Source organism: Danio rerio, chromosome 12 (assembly GCF_052040795.2).
Source record: "Danio rerio strain M-AB ecotype USA chromosome 12, GRCz13ab, whole genome shotgun sequence".
NCBI classification, from domain to species: domain Eukaryota; kingdom Metazoa; phylum Chordata; class Actinopteri; order Cypriniformes; family Danionidae; genus Danio; species Danio rerio.
Genome location: NC_141032.1, coordinates 14,026,198 through 14,050,402, shown reverse-complemented (window position 1 = coordinate 14,050,402; position 24,205 = coordinate 14,026,198). Strand labels below are relative to the sequence as shown.

The window sequence follows — 24,205 nt, the reverse complement described above, 5'->3', positions numbered from 1 at the left end:
GGATTTAGCCGAGTGATATATTTATTGATACATTAGCGTTGGATGAAATTGTACCGTTTAACGTAACAGTCCATTTGTAGTAAATTGTGTACATTGTTATTAATGCATTTAATGCGATTAAATCTCTTAAAGCACAAGATTTGTACAGTGCTACAAATTACAAATAGTGAAACACAATCTTACACTGACTAATAACATTTTGAACTACTTATAAATAGTGCGATAGGATTATATATTTATATAGTAGTTGAAGCAGCTAATAAATGTAGCATTTACACTCACTACCACTGGACAATGTTACTTTTAGTTGTCTCAAGTCATTTTGCTTGTGATTTTGATCCATAATGTCAAGAATGCAGTGAGTGTTTTCTCAGAAGTTTGTTACTGGTTATTCCGATACTTCAACAAAATTCAGTGTCACTTCCCCTGTAGGAGACTGGCTGGCCAGACTTTTGAGAATTGCAATGGACTCTCTGAAGGCCTTGACCTCTTCTATCTGCGCCTCAGCCCAAGGGAGAGATATCTGGAAGAAGCAAATAATGACATTTTCTTTCAGTTTTACCTTAAATTTGGCCCAAGCTAAACATTCATTCCATTTTTTAGTCTAAATATTTAAACGTAGCAATGTTGAACACAAAATAAGATATTCCTCCATAAAGTCAAGGGTTACAGGTTTTCAGCTTTCTTCAAAGGCCCAATCTCTATTCTATTTCTTACCTGTACCCCTTTCCTGGGGCCTTGAAACATTGTGAAGGGTAAGGGCTATTAGTTTTACGCCTAAGAAATGGGACAGCATTACTACACCTGCACAGGTCATCATATGTCATTGTGAGCTCTTACTTCATGAGCGATTGAAGACAGCGACTGCTGTAATTATTCTAGTTGCGTGATTTCTTTTAGAATTTATCTTTAGGAAATCACAGAAGGCAACGATATCATGTTATCATAATGACATAATGTGGCAATAAGCTCCTAACTGTAAACTGTATTTACATCAAGGCCATATTCATCATATGAAAACAACATTAATATTATAGCAGACACTGTAAAAAGCTCATTCCCAGCCACTAGACTTTTCTGACAGGGTATTCGAGTGTCATCAAGTGACAGATGTGAAAGTATGTTGTGGTACTACTATACTGGAGTTATTAGGGATTATAGATAGCAAAATATGAAATATTTTGAAACTACTATGAAACTAATTTGTGCATCTCCTGACTTCTGAGTGCAGCCATTTTGCCGCTCAAGATGATGTATTCTGGAAAATTTTCTTAGCACTTGGTTTCGAGTGTGGTCCTGAAAATCTCAGTTTCAAGGGTTATCGAACCATTCCCCTAAGCCCTACTCCTTCAAGGTAAAGAGAATTGGGACACCCCTACAGCTTCTGGTCCTATCGTACACCCGGGCGGCTCAATAAAGTGCAAGACGTGTTTGGCCTGATGTGTTTCTATTTTGAGACCAGCACAATTTTTTCCATTTTGCTCCACGCTTTTTAGATAGCAAATCCATTGGCACCACTTATGGATGTGGTGGTCTAGAAAGGTGTTTTAAGGCGCATTGTTGGTGCGTTGCTATTTCGAAGAACTAAAATGGACTGCGCAATTGAGTGTGTTAGTTGTATGCCTTAAACACGTACACACTGCTTAATACACGCAGCATGTACAGCAATACGCAAATATCTTTACATATGAAAAAAATTAAAGGATTAAAATATTTTTAAAAATGTGGGCATGTTTGGGTATAACCCTGACCAAACGTTCGTTTGCTGGAAATTAGAATTGAATTAAGATATAGTTTTAAACAAATCTTCGTGGTTACCAAACAAAATTGAATATGTAGGCTTATGGATGTCTTCAATAAAGTGAGTACAACACCGTTTCCTTACCCCATGAAAGTAAAGGAATAAAGATTAAAAGTCAAGAGAAAGAAAAAATAAAGAGGCAGAATGTAGGAGGCTTATTCTTTATCCTCGCGCTGCAGATGGTCTGTTTAACTGTTTTCTCAGTAGTAAAGTGTTTAGTTTTTCCACTTAAAAAGTCTGCCATGTAAATAGCAAATGCACCATGGCGCAACGCAACTGACTTTTAAAGGGAATAGGATATGAGATCCTGATTGGTTTAATGCCTGTTATGCTCAAAACACACCTATAACTCATTAAAAAAATAAGCACAACCCTGTTAGACCATGCACCAGGGTGCAGAGCGATTCGGACATGCACTTAATTCTTTTGCGCCATGCACTTTAGACTTTTAGACACTTTACTTTTCAGTAAATTTTAATTTCTGGGTTAACTGTCTTATTAATTATCCTATTTACATATTTATATAGTAATTGGTCACAAATCACAATGTTGTTTAAACTTGTTTAGTTGATCAATCAGTATTCTCTATATTATATCAAGGAGCATAGACAATGAGCAAAACATCATTTGTGTTTGAAAGTACACTTTTTTAACACCTACTCTTCAAATTCTTCAAATTTAAGATAGCAGCTTAAACATTAAAGGGCACATTTTTTACCCCTTTTTCTAGATTTAAGATGAGTCTTTTGTGTCCCCAGAATGTGCCTGTAAAGTTTCAGCTTAAAACACCCATCAGATTATCCATAATACCTTTCAGAATATTGGATTTTCTGCTTTAAACAAATTGGAGCTGTTTTTGTTGCCTGTGCCTTTAATGCTAGATCTCCCTGCCCACTGTTCCCACGTACCGGTCAGAGTGTGCCTTAATCTCTGCCTCGGCTGCATCAGATAGACAGCACAGTGACAGACATGAGGGAAGCATATCTCACAAACGTTTGTGAGAAATACTACAGTAAGAACTTTCCCAATGATTATTTGTTGTATTTGTTGTGGAGTCGCAACGATGAGTCACACACAATGTCATTACAAAGTTCACATGCACATACACACAGTGTATGCGTTTAACTTTGCACTGTTTTCACATGGCAAATGTGACAGGATACACGTTAATATCCACTGCTGTATGGAAATCCGTCATTTTAATGTACAAAATAAACCTGACTTAACTCCCACAAACTGGGATTGAAGCGTTTTCTTTTATAATTGTACTGACACGCGGCTGTGGTGATAAAGATGGTAAAATTGCTGTAATCATTACAAACATGCACTGTTTTGAAAACGTTTTAAACTTGTAAAACTCATTCTTGATCACATTTGATGATGATTGATGATCTCGGCAGGCTGAACAGATCTCTCAATCCCAGTTGCTTTGTGCACATTCTGTCCTTGTTGATATGTTTATACGTGTTACTTTGAAGACATGTTAATATGCGGCTGTCAAACAATTCAGTGCGTGAGGAAACTGCCCTTCCACGTAACGTTGTGGTGGGCCTCAAAATGGGAAGTGATTTGGATTTGGATCCTATTTATCACCAGGAAATAAAAAAAAGAGACTTATTGTCTTTTTCTCACCCTAATATGACAGTGGACACACCATACTACACACAGTTCTGTCCAAACACACTTACAAAAGATAATTTTCATCATTGGTGCCCTTTAACTTAAATGACAAATGTAGTAATGATCTATATATGTACATCAATTACGCATTTACCTTAATGATTATGTGTTTATCAGAGATGTTATCTTCCTCCAAGAGCTCCTCTCCAAAACACAGAATGATCTCACTTTGAGGTTGTTTTCCTCCATTGCGGAAACATTCCAACTCTGAGAGGAAAAAAAGAGGAAGAGAAATTTGGTATTATACAAAGAAGCTTCTAGTTTTAAGTCATAGGTCTTGCTAACAATGCTAATGTTGCTGACAATATTGCCCACACTACTGCTTATTAATACTTCCTAATTTTTCACCAATGTCCACACATTGCAAACACAACATGGCTGGGAAATGTTTCTTACTGGTGAAATAATCAAGGAACTTTGTTTTGTCTGAAATGTTTTTTTTTTTCTAAAATGAGCACATTTAACCAGGCCCAGACAAGTCATTTCACTTGGTGGCCATCTTTGAAAGGCCTCTAGGGCAGTATGCTTGGGCATTCGGTTTGAATGGGGAAACATGAAATTCTCCAAAACTGCTTGCCAAGCTTATGATTGAATTTCATATTAGGAATCACCAATAAAATTAAACAACTCTCTCTTTAGTATCATTTCTAAACGTCTGGATCACACAAAATCTGCAGAAACTCGCATCTGGTCTTAGCCCCTCCTTCGGAGTATCGTCAGTCTATGGCAATGGATGATTGGCTCCTGTGCCAGAAGGCAGGGCTTCATTTACCATATTGATCGTTACAATTTTCCCGATTTAAAATAATTGGAGTGACATGTCTTGGGCAGTGTTGCCAGTTTAGTTTTTACATTTATGGTAATAATATGTTATAGTGAAATAACTAAATATAAACAAAGATAAACCGAAAAAACTGTTCATTTTAGAAGAACATTGCACATGGCATTTAGAGGTTTTTACATCTGAAATCTTTAACTCTAGATCGATATTTGACAGTCTTTCTGTAGTTCTTCAATATAGATAAGAGCCAGGACCATTTAAGGCATTATTTGGAGTTGCTCCAAAGGACTTGGCTTGTCTTCTTTACTAGCAAGCCAAACAATTCTGCTCAAATAAAAAGATCCCCTCCCACCCACTTTTATTCAATAGATGAGAGATGATGGCTTGTCTTTACCTTGAAATGATTAGATATTTTTTAAGCGGATCCAAAAAACAATTTTATAAGATATGGCACCCTTTTACTGATTATGTTGACCATAGTAAGTAATGCCCTACTAATATTTTATTTTTATTTACTTTATTTATACTTGTTTCTGTTTTTGTATATATTTATTATTACTAGAATTTTTTGCTTTTTCGATGTTGGAAAGTGTCTATATGTATTTATACAGTGCTCAGCAAATATAAGTACACCCCTCACAATTATATCTTTTAAATTCATATTTTTAGTAGAAAGCTATACAATATATTTGCGCATACACATTAGATTAGTCAGTACGGAAGTCAAATCTGGAGCTTATTTAACAAAATAACTTACAATAATAGTCTAAAATGAGTACAGCCAAATTTATATGTTGTATTAAATACAAATTTTAAAAAGTGAAAACATCAAAAGAAGCAAAAAAAAGTAAAAAGTAAAATTTAATTGAAATTTGTAGGTTGTAATTTTTTTTGCAATATTTTGCTTGAATTTAAAAGTATTTTTTTTCAATTTCTAAATGTTTGGTGACTAAAACATTATTTTAATAAATACATATTATTAATTAATCTGTTTTATTTAACTGCAACAAAATACACTGCCTATATTCACTGACAAATGGATAAAAAAATAATCACTTTCAAAATGGGGTGCACTCAATTATGCTGAGCTCAAGTAAATAAAAACTTAAGTAACTGACAGCTAGAAAACGTATGTTTTACTTTGGGTAAGGGCTGTGGGGTTTGTTAATGTGTATACTTGAAAATCAATCAAAAAAAAAAAAAATTCAAACAAGATATTTTAGATTTTATCAGCGAGATCTCAGACCCTCGATAGACAGCAACTGCCCTGAGAAGTTTAAAGCACAGAAAAGAAGTACACTCCATTGGAGATATATCCAGCTGCAGGCCCGCAGAACCACACACGTTTGAGGCACACACAATCTAGGACACACAATCTAGGCAAACCATATATCAGGGTTCATCGCTAAGGATTTTTGGTTCTGATTTTTACTTGCCCGGCCAAAATTTTCACTGGCCCCACCTAAAAAAAAAAGTTAATAGCTATTTGACTGTGTGTGTGTGTGTGTGTGTGTGTGTGTGTGTGTGTGTGTGTGTGTGTGTGTGTGTGTGTGTGTGTGTGTGTGTGTGTGTGTGTGTGTGTGTGTGTGTGTGTGTGTGTGCGTGTGTGTGTGTGCGCGTGTGTGTGTGTGCGTGTGTGTGTGTGCGCGTGTGTGTGTGCGCGTGTGTGTGTGCGCGTGTGTGTGTGCGCGTGTGTGTGTGTATTTATATATACACTTATGATTTTTTTATTAATAGTTAATTTGTTTCTATTTGTTTCCTATTACTGTAGTATTAAATTACTACAGTATTGAATGTGGGAAATCATTAATTAATAGGTTATTAGAAAATTAAGCTAATAAACATTATTAAATCGCTTAAGTAAAATATTACTGTAGTGTTACATTTGTTACATGTAAAAAGATTTTTATTACATATAATGTATTATTGCCTATATTAACTTGCTACTATTTCCTTCATCATAGATTAATCCATTATATAAATAAAACCTGTCCAAATGAGATCATTCAGCAAGGCCAGCAAACGAGTATCTGCCTTATTATTGTCAGATAATAATGACTGATCAGCTATAATGACTGATTAAAAACTGTTTACTCTATTATATTGAATGGCAATCAGAAACAATGCTCCCCATTCGGCCGTCTCAATCGCAATATTTGTGAAATAAAGTAAACACTATTGTTTATTGTGTACAATATTTATTAATCATATGTATCAAAATATATCGATGACGATGTCCAAAAAGACGTTATAACATTAACATCCGTCGTAACCATATATGGTTTGCCTAGATTGTGTGTCCTAGATTGTGTGTGCCTAAAACGTGTGTGGTTCTGCGGGCCTGCAGCTGGATATTATTGGGCTCCATTCTGACCGTAGTTCAACTGTTATCATACAAAACTCCAAGAAAACTTTTGTGCACCGGCAGCTAGCTCTCACATGGTCACCCACTGAAGCTAAGTAGGGCTGTGCCTGGTCAGTATCTGAATAGGAGACATGGGAGACATGCTGCCGGAAGTGGTGTTAGTGAGTTCCCACCCAAAAAATGCGTAAAATCGCTTTGAGTGTCCAGAAAAGCACTATATACAGGGTGATACAAAAAGAATACCACGACTTTGAAAATCACGAACTCTGCAAAGAAGAAAAGGAGAGCTAAACTCTTTCTGTCATCGATTTAAGGAAGCTCTGATGTTTCACATTGAGGAACTAAAAAAGGAAATAACTGCAGCTATTCAAACTGTTACACCCGAGATACTACACAGATTGTGGAACAAGTTTGAGTATCGGATTGATATCACTTGAGTGTCTGGAGGGGCTTATATTGAACATCTATGAACTTGTTTTGTACTGAAAAAAACTTTAAGTACTCTTCACATTAATTAAGGTTCCATCACGTTTCTTTAATTTAATACAGATTTTCAAAGTTGTGATATTCGTTTTGAATCACCCTGTAAATGTAAGAAATTATTATTATTATTAAAACAGTAGAAACAACTTTGTCTGCTATGTCTTCCATCTTCAATTGGTTGTGTATTTACTATGGGTAATGCAACGCTTGTGTGTTGTGCTGCTGACACAAATGGCAATTTGTTGTATTACATGTAGTAAACATGCACCCTGACAACCTGACTAGAAAGAGAAGACATTGTTGAACAAAGTCATTTTTAGTGTTTATATGATGCACAAAAGTGTTCTTGGAGCTTCATATGATTACAGTTAAACCACTGAAGTTCTAAATTTGGTCCCTTTTCTGGATTTTTAACATCTTGGGATTTATTCTATGGAGGATGAGTGTTGTTTTGGTTTTTATCTAAAATATCATCATTTGGGTTCTGATGATGAATAAATTAATAAATGAATTAATTAAAGAAGTAATTAACAGAATTTTCATTTTTGGGTGAACTAAGCCTTTAATTATACAGTGCATCCGGAAAGTATTCATAACGCTGCACTTTTTCCACATATTTTTATGTTACAGCCTTATTCCAAAATGGATTAAAATCATATATTTTCTTAAACTTCTACACACAAACCCCATTATGACAATGTGAAAAAAGATTTTTAGAAATTGTTGCAAATTTATATACATTAAAAAAAACTGAAAAATCACATGTACATAAGTATTCAAAGCCTTTGTTCAATAATTTGTTGATGCACCTTTGGCAGCAATTACAGACCAAAGTCTTTTTGAATATGATGCCACAAACTTGGCACACCTGTTTTTGAGAATTTTTGCCTATTCCTCTTTCCAGCACCTCTTAAGCTCTATCAGGTTGGATGGGAAGCGACAGTGTACAGCCATTTTCAGATCTCTCCATAGATGTTCTATAGGATTTAGGTCTGGGCGGCTCTGGCTGGGCCACTCAAGGACATTGACAGTTGTTGTGAAGCCACTCAATTGATATTTTGGTGGTGAGCTTTGGGTCATTGTCCTGCTGGAACATGAACCGTCGCCCCAGTCTGAGGTCAAGAGCACTCTGAAGCAGGTTTTCATTCAGGATGTCTCTGTACATTGCTGCATTTATCTTTCCCCTTTATCCTGACTAGTCTTCTCGTCCCTGCTGTTGAAAAATATGCCCACAGCATGATGCTGCCACCACCATGCTTCACTGTAGGGATGGGATAACCCTGGTGATAAGCGGTGCCTGGTTTTCTCCAAACGTAACGCCTGGCATTCACTCCAAAAAGTTCAATTTTAGTCTCATCAGACCAGAGAATTTAGTTTCTTTCCTTTAGATGCCTTATCGCAAATTCAGGCTTCTGTTTGGCCACTCTACCATACAGGCCTGATTGGTGGATTGCAGCACAGATGGTTGTCCTTCTGTTAGGTTCTCCTCTCTCTACAGAAGAATGCTAGAGCTCAGACAGTGTGACCACCGGGTTATTTTAAGGCCCTTTTCCCCCCAATAACTCAGCTTAGATGGCCAGTCAGCTCAAGGAAGAGTCCTGGTGGTTCCAAACATCTTCCACTTATGGATGATGGAGGCTACTGTGCTCATTGGAACTTTCAGAGCAGCAGAAATGTTTCTGTAACCTTCTCCAGCCTTTGTGCTTTGACATGCACTATAAACCCTGAGACCTTATATAGACAGGTATATGCCTTTTTAAATCATGTCCAATCAACGGAATTGACCACAGGTGAACTCCGATAAAGCTGCTGAAACATCTCAGGAATGATCAGTGGAAACAGAATGAACCTGAGCTCAATTTAAAGCTTTACGTAAAGCTTTATACTTCTGTACATGTGATTTTTCAGTTTTTTGTTTTTTTTTTAATAAATTTTCAAAATAAATGAATTTAATCCATTTTGGAATAAGGCTGTAACAAACAAATGTGGAAAAAGTGAAGCACTATGAACAATTTCCGGATGCACTGTATGTGTTTTGTTTTGTTGAATGTTTATAAAGATAGCACATCATCCTCTTATTATTATGCAAAGAACTAGAAGTGTCATGATGACTGGCAGAACAACAAGAGTTCTCTTCAATGCAGTAGGAAGAAACGTTTGAGTGGTGTAAATAAATGATGGAGTGTGTACATAAGGACGTTTATGGCGCACTATATAGCAGGTATGGTTATGCAGCAAGTTTTTAGCACAAGGTTGTAATATAATAGAAATGTCTCACAAGCAGGTGGCCATTGACATAACACAAATTAAGTTCAAATTAAAGGCCGTTTTATTGGTTGGTAATAGAAATGCAATGTATAAATACTGCTAAAACTATAAGTACACATTATGAACCACACACACAAAGAAAAACAGTGCCTTGTCAAGAATATTTCAAACAATCATATGGATTAAATAAGTTTCTACCAGACTCTTATGTGTTGTCAGACAAATCAGTGCCAGTATTCATAAATCATTTTATCTTACTACTAAGAGTTTTCATAAATACCAGTAAAAAAAAATTGGAGCTAGTTTTCTTTAAAAACCTATTCATAAACCTGAAGCTGAGGCAAAGTCTACGGGTGGGGTTGACCTGGTTGCAATGAATGATGTCAGCATGTTTACTAACTTCAGACACATTGTTGTCTGATTGGGAGGGGAGGAGAGAGTGCAATATTGTGTGGCCATATTCAAACAAAGGTTTCAAGTCACATTAAAATAAAGATTTGAAATACACACTAAGGAAAGAATCAGATTCTAAAAAGTATGTTCTTTGCTTTTAGAACGTTAGACATTAAATAAAGAGTTTCTTTCATCCAATGTTACAATTATATGTATGTTCTTATAGAGAATATTCTTTCATTCAATTTCCTTTGGCTTAGTCCCTTTATTCATTGGGGTGGCCAAAGCAGAATGAGTCGTCAACTTATCCATCATATGTTTTATACAGCGGATGCCCTTCCAGCTGCAACCTCTTTTTTTTTTTATTGATGGGAAACATCAATACACAATCATTTACTACGGCCAATTTAGTTTATTCAATTCACCTATACCACGTCTTTGGACTGTGGGGGAAACTGGAGCATCTGGACTCTGGACTGGTCCAGCCGGAAATAGAGAGAATCAAATATATATTTTAAACATTTTAATATATTTTAAAATATTTTCTTATATCAATATTTGTGTTTTTGCTATTTTTAAACATTTATTTACAAATAAATGTAAAAATGTATTTGAAAACATAATTCTTACTGTAAGGGAAAGCAGCCACAATTAAGGTGATAACTTTATAAGCTCATTATGGTCAAATGATTTTAAAATTAGGCTCTATAATAATCAAAATATGGACTTATCACACAACCCATGGACATGACCTCAATTATTTTTGATGATGCAATATATATCACCCATATATAAAAAACTATTTTACAGGGTTCAACGCTAAGGATTCTTTCTACTGGTCTAATTGGGCCAATGGTTCAGATTTTTACTTGCCCTGCCAAACTGTTCACTGGCCTCACCAAAAGTTAATAGACATTTTTAGCCAAATATTTTAAACAATGTCAAAAGCCAGACAAAACTTCAGCATAACTTTTCTTTAAAAACAACTATTTAAAAAACACAATTGTGATGTAGCTTAATTAAAAAAAAAAAAAAAAAAAAAAAAAATATATATATATATATATATATATATATATATATATAACACTTAACACTTTGGGAAACACTTTGGCAAAACTGTAGTGCTAGTGTTTGGCCCTCCGAGTGTCTGTGAATCCACAGTTAATCAATTTGGTTTGTTTAAGCCTAAGGTCCACAGTTTTTTTTGACACTGAGGTAAAGTTTGACAATCAAATAATTTCAGTCGTCAGAAGTGGTTTCTATCAATTAAGGAACATTGAAGCCAAGTTGAAGCCTTTTCTGTCTTTTTGGGAGTTGGAAACCATCATCAATGTTTTTATTATGTCCAGATTGAACAACTGGAACTCTTTGCATTCAGGAGTTTTGCAGGCTTCAATTGTGCACCTGCAGCTGCTTCAAAATGCAGCTGCTAGGCTTTTAACTGGGACAAACAAAAGTTGTGGTATCTCACCGGCTTTATCATCCCTTCACTGGCTCCCAGTCAAATTTAGGATTCAATACAAGTTATTGCTATTTGTTTTTTACAGGTTTGAATGGTCTGGCACCTACTTACATTGCTGAGCTTCTTCTCTAGCATACTTCATTGAGGCCAATCAGGTCGGAAAACTAGTTTAGCTAGTTGTTCCCAAATCACGGTTAAAATAAAAAGGTGACAAGACTTTTTCTGTCACAGCCCCTCGTCTGTGGAATGGTCTGCCTTTAAACAGGTGCTTTTAAGTCTCATTTTAAAAAATCACCTTCTGTCTCTTGCTTTTTGATTGCAATTAATTAATTAAATTTTTTTTTTACATATTTTGTTATATATCTATATAAATCTATATAAGTATAGATTTTGTATGTTGGTCATGTTGTAAAGCACTTTGGTCAACATCTGTTGTTTTTAAATGTGTTCTATAAATATAGCAAACAAGATGATTCGTGAATATGGCCCCAGATGAAAAAACTGTATTCTGTAAATGTTTTTATTAACCTTTAAGCCTGGGTTTTATAAAGCTAAATACTGTAGATGCTTGTGAAACACTTACCTTGTTGAAATATCTCCCGGTTAAACAGCTGGGTTGGCGTGCCTGATCTTTCCATTTTACAAGGTCCTGTGGTGGAACTATGTGGTCCTCTCCAGAAGACCCGTCCCTGGCAGAAGCGCTTGGCATAGATGCCTCCTGATAAGGAGGTCAGCGCTACTCCCCATTCCATGAAAGGTAGCAGGGATTTAAGAGCATTCAAGCGTGGAGCGAGACTAGAGTCTGTGCTTATATCTGATGGAGGTTCCGGGAGAAAGATTCGATGGAAGTTGGAGCCACTGAGAGATGGTAGAGATGGAGGAACAGGTGAGCGAGGTAGGTAAGAGATCCGGACATCGTTTCTCATTACTTCTTGCCGCAAAACCTCCTGACCAATGTAGTGCACGGTTATGTGAAAAGTGTGCAGTGCTGACAAAGAAGAGAAGATTTATGAAACTATTGGCCAACAAACACAGTTGAAGTCACACATTTGCATACAAAATGCTAGTTATTTAACCAAAATTAGAGGAATCCTAAAAAAGGCATGTTTTATTTATTACTGACATGACATTATTTTAAATAAACTGTATTTGCTTATAGTCCACAAGAAAAATTAACAATGGTGGAAAGTTAATCATATTTAAGTTAAAGTACTATTACTTGCCTAAAAATGTAGTGCAAGTAGAGTACAAGTATCTGTTGTAAATATTACTCAAAGTATGGGTAAAAAGTAGACATTTCAAAAGACTTCAAGAGTAGAGAGTAGTGAGTATTATTCTTTAAAAAGCCGATGCATTTACATGTAATTTTTGGATGTGTGTAAACGTAACATTCTGTAGAGAATCCAACATCTGATAGACGTCCTAGTGAAAACGTCCACTCAATGTCAAGCTGTAACTACATTAGACAGTGATATTTGGTTGATTTTAGGTTAGACGTTGGTCATTGAAGTCAGCCTGACGTTGGGTTCTGATTTTAACCCAATAATAATTTCATTATTATTTTCTAAAAAAAATGCATTTTCAATGCTTCCAAACAGTGCCATAAATGTACATACATGGAACATATATGTTAAAATATTGAAAAATATCAATTTTTTATTCATACATTTTTCCAACTATTCGAATTACAAATGTACATATGTGTCTAAATATAATAGCTCTGTTTATATATAGTTTAAGACCTTTAAAAGACCATTATGAATGAAATTTCAGACTTACACAATTCTAAACTCCAAGGAGTTTTTCTAAACACTCATTTAAAACATTAAAAAAACATTTAAAATAAATGCTATTGTAAGGAAAATAATTAAACAATATGTATATAAATAGAAATATAAACAGAGTTGGTATGTAGAGTTAATAAATAAACTTTCGCTAAAACCTTTATTGAGAATGACAGTGATTGGATGGGCGTTGGCCAGATTGGGTAGCTATGCATGGACATAGAAACATTAAGACTTGCCTAAAAGGCTTTATGTTTTTTATTTAAAATTTTGAATTTGAAATTTAACTAATTAAAAGACATTTTAAGAGTTAAACTGCCCATTGTTCTTCAGAAAAATATTTTTAAGTCCCCAATATTGTTTGGGTTATTAAAAGTTTCCACCCAAGCTCTTAATGCATACTTTTTTACCCCTTTGAAGCATCAGTGAGGATTTGAACAATCTGTAATATAAAGTCCCTAAGTAGTCCTTTGGAAAGAGTTCAAGTACACTAAAATACAGAAAGATTTTTTGTGTATGTAAATGTAACTATTTTCTCTTGTGGGCTATACGTAAACAAAATATCTTTGCAGATTTTACAAGGTGTATGTAAATGTTTGACTTTATCTGTATGTTCCCAGCAGGCACACATCATCATAAGATGATAATATTAGGCTAGAATTCAATGTCTAGCCAGTGTCTAAGCACCACATTATTTTGATGTTCAATAATGACATCAAATTACGTTGATATTTGGTTGACTTTAAATTGTGTTGGAAAGTGACCAAAGTCCAACGTCAAGTGAACATCCAAAACCAACGTCTTATTGACGTCAAATACTGACATTTATTCGTCAAGTATGACAACCAAAATCCAATGTCTGATAGACGTCATATTGGTAACGTCCACACAACATCAAGCTGTAACATTATTAGATGTTTATATTTGAATGTTTTAGATTGCGTTGAAAAGTGACCAAAATCCAACGTCAAGCCAACATCTTAAACCAACGTATTATTGACGTCAAATACTGACATTTATTCATCAGGTATGGCAGCCGAAATGTATTGTCTGATAGATGTCATAGTGGTAGCGTCTACACAACATTAATCTGTAACATCATTAGATGTTGATATTTTATCGTTTTAGGTTGCATTGGAAAGTGACCAAAATCCAACGTCGAGCCAACATCTTAAACCAACGTCATATTGATGTCAAATACTGACATTTATTTATCAGGTATGGCAACCAAAATCCATCGTCTGATAGACGTCTTAGTGGTAACGTCCACATAACATCAATCGGTAACATCATTAGATCTTAATATTTGATTGTTTTTAGGTTGCGTTGGAAAGTGAACAAAATCCAACGTCTGTCCAACATTGGACATTGACATCAGTTTGACGTTGGGGTCTGATTTCAACCGATTTTCATTTCCAGCCAAAATGTACAACATTAATCTGACGTCATGTTTACGTTCTGTGTCTGCTGGGTTATAAAAAAATAAAACAATCATTTTTTTAATTACCTCTCTTTTCGACCAGAGGTACAGCTTCAATGGTGAAGTTTAACTGGATATCTTCTGTGTCTAAGAAAAATCAAACAATGATAAAACTTTGCATTAATATATAAATTAACCACAAAAGAACAGTTACAATTTATAGAATCAAATCAGATGATTACTGTTGTCACTCTTCTCCATCCCTGTTTCAATTGTTATTGCACTTCCTGTATTTATGAAGATTTCCTGTGCACTCTGTGAAAATCAGAAAGGAGGATTAGAGTCAGCAAAAACTGAGCAGTGGAGTGCAAAATTTATCTTTATGCACAATCTTGATCAAATTATGCATACGCAGGGTAAGTTTTTCTGGTTTGCATGACTACATCATAAGTTAGGCATGCCTCACCATGTTGATGGCCTGTGGTGCAACAATCTCTTCTTTGATCTTCTTGCCTTCAGTCTCCTGTTCATTCTCAGATTCGCTGTGTTTCCTCTTGCTGTTTCTCACTGATTTCTGACCATTCTCTTTTTTAACTTTAACCACTCCTATGGTAAGAAGAAAAGAGAAAATGTTTTACATACTTATTGCCGTTCTCACAGGCATCTTAATTTCAACATTTCATAATGGATAAAACAAGACATATTTAACATTTTTAAAGCACCAGAGGTGCCAAGAAAACCAGCAGAGTTTTAAACCAGCATAAAATATAAAAATTCTATTTTTAATGGTTTCAGAATGTGGAGGTTTCCTTTAACAGATTTACATCAGTCCACACCAAGCATAATACTTCCCTAATATTCTGCAAATAACCATAAAAAATCTGTTAGTAATTGGATTCATGACTCAATCGAACTGAAAAGTCTTCATGTGAACACCTTTATCAAGCTGACTGAGCTAAATCCAAATAAAATTTCAAATTTGAGCCAACATATTTAATTTCAGTTGTTAAGCACAAAGATTTGTTTCTAAACTATTTCTAAATTCGGTTATATTTCCAGCAAACAAATAAATGAACAATAACGAAGTTTGGTCAAAATAATGAGTTATATCCAAACACACGTCATATTTTTTACGCTCCATATAGTGACGCAGTCATGTCCAAAACCAGAGAGGTGGACAAATCTAAACTTGTTTTTATTAAAACAAATATAAATACGCATATAATAAATAATACTGCTAATAATAATAACATTATACAAAAGCAAATTGTCATGAATAAACTGAAAAAAGTCCCTGAAATGAGGCATGGAGGTAGTGGTTTTTATATTTATGTAGAAAATAATAATTTTTGTAACATTTTAATCCTTAATTTTTTTTTCATATGTAAAGATATTTGTGTATTACCGTACATCCTGTGTGTATTAAGCAATGTGTAAGTGTCTGAACCCACATAGGCGCTTAACTAACATGCTCTGAGCTGGACTTTAAACCTTTTAGTTGGTCAATGGCGTGGCCTATTTCAGTTCTACAAAATAGCAACGTGGCACCGATGCGCCTTAACACACCTCTATTTAGATCAGCACACCCATGAGTCCACAAAGTGGCACAAATGGATTTGCTATTTAAACAACGTGGTGCAAAACGTGAAGATTAGGGATACGCTGGACCTAAAAGTAGCAACAAATCATGCCAAACACATCTTGCGTCTTATTGCACCAGATGTATGATAGGGTCCAAAATGTTTGCACCTTGACATTGTTTTTTACATTTTTTTAATTAAATATCTAAAAAAAATTTATTACTTGTTTATATTAGTGTGATCATAACATAAATAAATTATACATTTTTAAAACAAAAACAATATTGCATATTTTCCCAGTATCATGCAGCCCCAGTTCAGACCGATCTCTAGATTTAAATGAAGATTAAAAATATATCTTTTTAGCTATGCTTTCTCATAAAATATACTGTGACACTCTCTTATGCAACTCTGTTTCAACCTCGGGATATCCATGAGGTAACTAGAGATTGTGCAGCTCGAGTTTGGAACAAGCCTCTTGTGATGATTTTAGATTAGCTGATACATGTAATATGATGACAGAAGCTGTGAGGACCTCATACAATGCCAACCCTAAACCAACTTATACAACTTACAGAAAGTAATCTTGACTTTAATCGTGTTCATTTTGCTTGAATACTGTCATTACTTAAATGATTGTAGTATGCCAGAACTGAGTTCTGCAGTATTTACTTTGACATATTAACCTCTGATAACCACAAGCTCATTCATTCATTTTCCTTTGTCTTATTTGTCAGGGGTCGCCACAGTAGAATAAACCACAAACTATTCTGGCACATGTTTTACTAAGCGGATCCCCTTCTAGCCACAACGCAGTACTGGGAAACAATCACACAACTATAAAATTTAAAGTAGAAGCATGGTTTCTTTTGGTAAAGTTCCTTTGAAATTATTTGTATCATGAATAGGAGTATTTAAATAAACATGAAATCACCAATATACACGGGGCCACAGCAGTATTATGTTTTCTCATTTGCTCATTTATGTAATTATTTCTAAAGATATTTAATACCTAATATTCAACACTTTAACTTATTTAACTATCTACTTAAATTGCATTACAATTTATTTTGGAAAATAGCTCAAATCTATGCAAATAATTGTGCTCTTACAGCTAAATTAGGTGCTGAGTCCTACCTAAACTATTTAAAACATACTACAATGATTGCACTGACCTATTCACTTACCTTTCTTCAGCTTATTCCCTATTTTATCAGAGGTGGCCACAGCAGAAAAAACTATTGGATGCCCTGCACAACACTGTCCCATTCACACACTATGGCTAATTAACCTATATCGTATGCCTTTGGACTGAGGGGGAAACCAAAGCACCCACAGGATGTGTGTGTGTGTGTGTGCATGTACATTTTTGTTGTTATTATTATTGTTATTACTATTATTAATAATAATTTACTAATTCATTTTTTATTTTATACCATTTGATTTATATTTGATTATTATGTATTTTTTCAATTTTATTACAATATGCTTGCAAGTATACAAAATTAAGTAATGACATAATATGAACTTTAAAGTTCAAAACAGGCTGCAAATTTCAGCAAAAAAAAAAAAAAAAAAAAAACATTTGCAATACTTCCTAAATTAGTGCTTTATAATAAATACTTTAAATAGGGGGTTACCTTTAAAAATGTTATTTAGAACTTTAGCTGACCATAAATGCCTAATGATATAAATTCTTTAATATCCATGCCTCAAATTTCCAAAATAGCTTATTGTGGTCTTCTGAGTTACAGAAGGTTAGCATCTTTATTTCATGTATTTATTTATTTATTGCATCAGATACAATGTCTGATGAACGCCAGTGGCAATATTTCATTGCTCCATATTATTACTGGCGTTTTATTAAAAGGGGCAAAGTAAACATTCATAAAAGGTTTGCTTTCTAACTGGTTCAGTTAACGATGCACTTACTGTAAAGCAAACGATGGATATTGTAATAACTGCTTGTGTAGGCTCTTTGATTTGTTCCTGCACTCAATCTCAATCTCAATTATTTTGTGTGATGGAAAGATTGTGCGGGCTCGCGTGTTTGATTCCAGCTGTAACTGCCACGCGGCCGAAACAACAATTCAGTTGTGAGTCCATTCAGTATGATTCTGCCTATCCCAGCTTCTGTCACTACATGTACCAGTGTCTCGATAAAGACTGTTTAAATTTTACTTTTTGTTCCACTACGAGATTGGTTAGCCTGCCTTTGACTGGACAGTTCTCGCAGTAGTGCCGAAATAAGGGACTGTCCTGGGAAAATTGGGACATCTGATCACCCTTATGTGTGACTAAAAAAGGGCTATTCAATATTCTGATTGGGCTACAGTTACTCTGAGCCCCAGTTTAGCACCGGCGTAAGTTTTTGAACAGCAGTGAACTTTTATATGTGATACTTCACATTATCGACGAGAGAACGCATAATGAAAAGAGGCATTTCCCGCATCACAGCCCAAATTCATTTCTCAGCCAATTAAGGGCCCCTTACGTTAATCTGGCCCTCCTGCAAACATGCAAACACCTCCTGATCCAGGCAGGACTAAAACCAGCAACCTTGCAACCATGCTAACCACTTAGCTACCGCATCTCTCTTGGAATAATTTCATTTTGATTAAATCTGTAAGTATTCATGTAAAGATACAGGCATTAAAGAGCACTATCTACACCAAGCAGATGAAAAACAATTCATTTGAATCCTGTTCCTTTAGACCAGTCATACTTTGAGGTGTTATATTATTTTGTGAGAGAGATTAAGAGCCTGAAGAAGAAAGAGAAACATCCTGAAAGTATGACTCAGAAAAACTATTAATGTAACAAAAGAATGTGTAGCACATGTTGACTACCTTGTTCTTCTGGTGGTACAAGGCGATACACCTTGTAGGGTTCTGAAATATCCAGCTGTGACCTTTCTGTGACCTCACTAAATTCTGGACTTTTGTTGAGGGCACATCGAAGGCGTGTTTTCCAGGACGCAGGGTCCGAATTTCCATTTTCCATGAGCTTCCCTTTAAACGCCGCCCAAGCCTATGATTGGAAAAGTTTAAATTATTATTTAGTTCAAAGTAAAAAGATTGAGTGCTTAAAGTATAAGTACTAAATTAATTCTAATCTAAAAAATAAATATTATGATGTGTAATGAATATAATGTATTAATCATTAGTATGTAATTACTCAAGAGATACTTGATTTTTAAAAGCACAGTGTGTAATTTCTACCAGTAGAGGGCACGTGTTCATAATAAACAAAAGCATAGTTTGATGATGGCGTGACTGAGTGCATTTAAAGCTTATTATCATGAAGTAAAGTAAGTAGCTGATCACACCAAACTTGCTTTTTCATTTTTAATAACGTGAGGCACACCACACTGCCTTTTTTGTTGACAAAAAAAGTAGCGTGGTGTGCCATTTATGTTGCTAGGCAATGACTGAATCAGCTGGGTATTATGCACGAGTGTTGCTGTTGATATTGGTATTTAATCATTTTAATTTTAATATTTAATTATATTTTGAACTTCTAGATTTGTGAGTCATACAGCACCAGATAACTCAAAACAGCAACCACAAGTGTCTCCTCCATCTTCAAAAGTCTCCGTAGTTGTCTTGACAACACAAACACTGCAGTCACCTGAACCAAAGAGCTTTGATTGATCAAGAGGCGACACTCTATAGAACGTTGCATTGCAACAGCAGCGCCCAGCCACATTCCCGGATTCTGCCATTTTGGAGTGAAAGCGATCAGCTTTCCATTGGATCTTATTGCTGTCACGATGCCAAGCAGATGCTTTGTTTTTTATTTATTTATTTATTTAAAAAGTGCATCAAAGCTGAGATACAACGACGATACAAGACTTACAATCACAATCATCAGCACTTTTAATAATTTATTTTACAGACTTATAATATGCTGTTGTTCTATTGGAGTTTTTATTCCAAAATGGCCGCCCCGCCATCTAGTGGCTATTTCCCAAATTGCACTAGAGTGTCGCCTCCTGGTGATTCTATGCTCTTTGCCTCAATGGAAACCCCACCTCTGATTTATTTGATTGAAGAATGAAAAAACGTGAATGACGTAAAGTGCTTTTTCCACTCAGAGTTGACTTTTTTCAACTGCGAGTGCACATCGTGCAACAGCAAAAACGCGAGGCGCAGCAGGCAGTTAAAAGGCACGCATAAGCAGAGTGCAAAATGCTCGCAGACGTTTGTAAATCATTATAAAAAGGCCTCCTGTTATTGCAAAAAGTATGTTCAGTGTGATCGACTCCTAAGGCTCAAGCCATCTATGCAAAATGAGACAACTGCTGCAATTGCTGGTGAGAGAGAAGTGTGATGCTGTGTAAAAGCAGCAGTTTTTTTATTATGACACAGTTGGTTTCTGATTCTTCCATTCATGATCATGTGGGGAAGAAGCAGCGCTGTTTAATAATACTAAATACGTTTGAAGATTCTCTTATAATGCTGCTTTGTGCAGTCTAATAAAAGCGCAACATATTAAAACTTCTTTGGTGCTTCCCTGTTTTCTATAATAGTAGTTACCAATTCCAGTCCTCGGAACCCCTCGGCCTGCACATATTGTATGTCTTCCATACTTAACACACCTGATTTGGATCATTAGCATGTTAACACAGAGGTCCAGGAACTGATCCTTTTGTATCAAATAGGAGAGACATGCAAAATGTGTAGGGCAGGGAGTCTCGAGAACTGGAATTAGCATGATGCGACACACAGTCCATGTCACTAGTTAAAATTTCTTAATTCTCTGGATGTGAACATTCTTCAAAGAATTTGGGATACTGCAAGTACATAAGTCACCATACTATATATAACTGTTCTAGTGTTTTGTAGTGTTGTCACGATCAGGGCTTGGCATTAACTTTTTTAATCACCAGCCACTGTGGCTGGTGGTTTTCCAATGTTAAAACTACTAGTGCTATTTTCACTAGCCACAATTTTGTTTTGTTACTTGATTTAGATTTTGTGTTCTTTTTTGTGTGTTTGTGTATGAGCTTGCTCAGTGAGCATGAGCAAATGGGTCATGGTTTCATATAGTTATATTGCAATTAGTAATTATTTCACATGACTTTTCAGAGCTCAAAATTAAGGATTTACCTAATTTATCTCTGACCACAGCAAACAATAATTACTTCTTAGCTACATATGTTAAATGTGTCAAAACAAGCAGAATATATCTGTATACTGTACTTTTTATTTAACAAAAAAATTATGAAAAAAAAAGAAAAACAATTGACTTTTAAAAAATAATTATTGTCATGTATCTAAAACTATGCACAGTAATCTGTCCTAGATAAAGGTCTCTCAGATCACCAGTTAGCTACACATAAATGGGGAGTTAATGTCCCATTAAAGCAATGTTATTGAAAAAATGCTAATTGAACCAAATCAATAAAAATAACTGTAAGCAAAAGAAAGCAGGTGAAATACATACCGTGTGTAATTATCAAAGAATGATCACACGCACACGGTTAACGTTAGGCCAATTAATAATCTGTTGAAAGTGAAAGCAAGCGGTACAGACAACACAAAGATCAGCTGGTCTGTTTATGAGCTGACATTTGAGCGATTCGATGATGAATCGACTGATCTTCATGACTTTGAAATGCTCCAGTGTCCCTGTATCTATAGTTTACACTGTGGTGAGCTTGGTGATCTAAAGACCCTCACGGCCAATCACAGTCATTTCTGTTGGGCTTGTGAACACAATGGCAAATTAGCGCTGTTTAAGAACACGCTCAAATGTAAACGGGAAATGGACATGTTTAAAATATCATTACTGACTGGTATCAAATTCCAGTATCATAAAAACACTATTTTATTTAAAAAAAAAACTTACATATTGTGCCTTCAATACAAACTTCCTGACTTAAAGTCATAGTCTGAGCAATTGATTGCACTAATTGGTGAATGCGCTCGTTATAGAGATATAACTACTGCAGGATTAAAGAAACAGCCAATGAAACTCCAGAATTAACTGTTGTCTAACATGAATTCCATAAAGACAGAAACAAAGATAAACGAGAAATGAAAATAAAAACACATTGTACCTTGAAAATAGCTGCATCTTCCTCACTGCGAAAGTCTTGTTTTCCTGCATGTTTCCATGGGATGCGAAACATGGTTTTCTCTGGGTTGTCCCAAACCAGGCCGAGATACTTCCCACTATTCACCTACATCCCACAGCACACACAATAAAAAAAAAATCTACATCAACAACAGCAAACTACAGCAGAATTAGACAGCTTTGCAAGAAATTAATTGCATGACTTTGCTGTTTAAAAAAGTAAAAACATCTAAAACTACTTCTCAGAATGTGGTATTTACTGACGTAAGGATTAGAGGTTGAAATTTGTATGTGTTTGATTGACATGATCAGTTGTATCTTAAACAATAACTAAAGCCCTATATGCACAACACGCCAAAACTTGCAACAAATGGGCTACAAAAGCAGAAGACCACACTGTGTGCCAATTATATCACCTACAAACAGGAAACCGAGTCTAGGGTTACCAAAATTTAACAATAGTAGATTCAAAAATGTTGCCTGGCCTGCAGATGTAAGGTCGAAATTTGATGTAAACTACATAAAACATTGATCCCTTCCTTGTATAGGCAGTTCAGGCTGATGCTGGACATGTGGTAGATGTTTTTTTGGCACACATTGAGCTCCTTTTAAGCACCACTAAACAACTAACATGAGTGTTTTTACTATGTCCATCCATTTGTAAATATAATATTTATATCTTATGGCTACTACCAGAGTACATCTCATATCACAAATAATGCGGGTAGCTTGAACATGCTAACAGGTTCAGTTGACTATCCTCAAATGACCCCAGAGTCACCATGTCGCCATCTAAAGAACACTGGTGGCGGAATGGGAGACTTGCGGCATGTAGCTTTAAAACGGAGGCTATAAGTGATATTAAACATTTATCATGCCAGTTTGAACCTAAATGTCTGAGAAATGAACTGCTCTTCCTTCTAACTTATGTAATTCACATGATTCTATGAACTCTTATCTGTTATTCACACTCCTTACACACCTGTTCTACTATCCATGAACGCAGACGGCGTGTGGAGCGTATCCTTCCAGATGCCATCTGAAAAGAATCATACAATGACAGCTCCAGTTACGGTAATTGTAACACCTGTAACAATAAAAAAATACCATGTATTTGTTTAATTTACACAAATTCATAATGGTTTATTAAAAATAAGAAATTTAATTCATTTGAGTTCCAATTTTGCAGTATGTCCAAGCAATTTTAGAACTGATCGAATTGGAATGTGGATTAGTTTTAATCTTTGATACTTTCAGCATCTATAAAACAATAAAGAAATCTGGTCACACTTTACAATAAGGTTCATTAGTTAATGTTAATTAATGCATTTACTAACATGAACAAACAATGAACAATACATTTACAACGGTATTTGTTCATGCTAGTTAACATTAGTTAATGAAAATACAGTTGTTCATTGTTAGTTCATGTTAACTCATGGTGCATTAACTAATGTCAACAAGCATGGACTTGGATGTTAATAATGCATTAGTAAATGTTCAATTATGATAAATAAATGCTGTACATGTGTTGTTCATGATTAGTTCATGTTAGTAAATACATTAACTAATGAACCTTATTGTAAAGTGTTACCAGAAATCTAAAACTGACCAGTCAGAACTATACTATTCACATTTCCTTTAAACTGCGTTTACGACTTAAACCGATTTATTTTTTTTCATTTGTGGAAATCAATAGAGTCACCGATAGAATTGCTACTTTATAGTGCCCTAAGAAGCCTGCGCACTATAGGGAGCGGCGGTACTAAGTTATAAACACCTAACTGCAATAAGTTACCACAGTATGTCTGTAAACAATATGAGCTACTACAGTTACATGTATAAAACAATGCGTGAAAATGAAATAACGTTACCTGGTATTTAGTTTGTTCAACTTTTTTCTTTTAAAAACATTTACATCAAATAATTGCATTCTAATGCTGTACGTGAGATTAATGGACAACTCTAAGTTTAGATTAAGGTCATTTAGACAATAGACATTATGTAAATTGTTTCTAATTACCTTTAGTGTCGGTCCTGTGCAGTATCAGTCGTTCTGTAGACCACAGTCCATCCAGCCCATCGCACAAAAAATACTGAAAGCAAA

At 35.1% G+C, this 24,205-nt stretch overlaps 1 protein-coding gene across 2 annotated transcripts; it reads right to left on the bottom strand.

The window, feature by feature from the left end:
* On the bottom strand, positions 1-24,202 carry irf9 (interferon regulatory factor 9). 2 transcript variants are annotated; one of them, NM_205710.2, is given in 10 exon segments: positions 1-523; positions 3,576-3,688; positions 11,817-12,221; positions 14,525-14,584; positions 14,680-14,752; positions 14,904-15,043; positions 18,867-19,047; positions 22,082-22,204; positions 23,081-23,185; positions 24,122-24,202. In NM_205710.2, coding segments are annotated over 9 exon segments (1,287 nt in total). In that variant the 5' UTR covers positions 23,138-23,185; positions 24,122-24,202; the 3' UTR covers positions 1-388.
* Between the last annotated feature and the right edge of the window lie 3 nt (positions 24,203-24,205).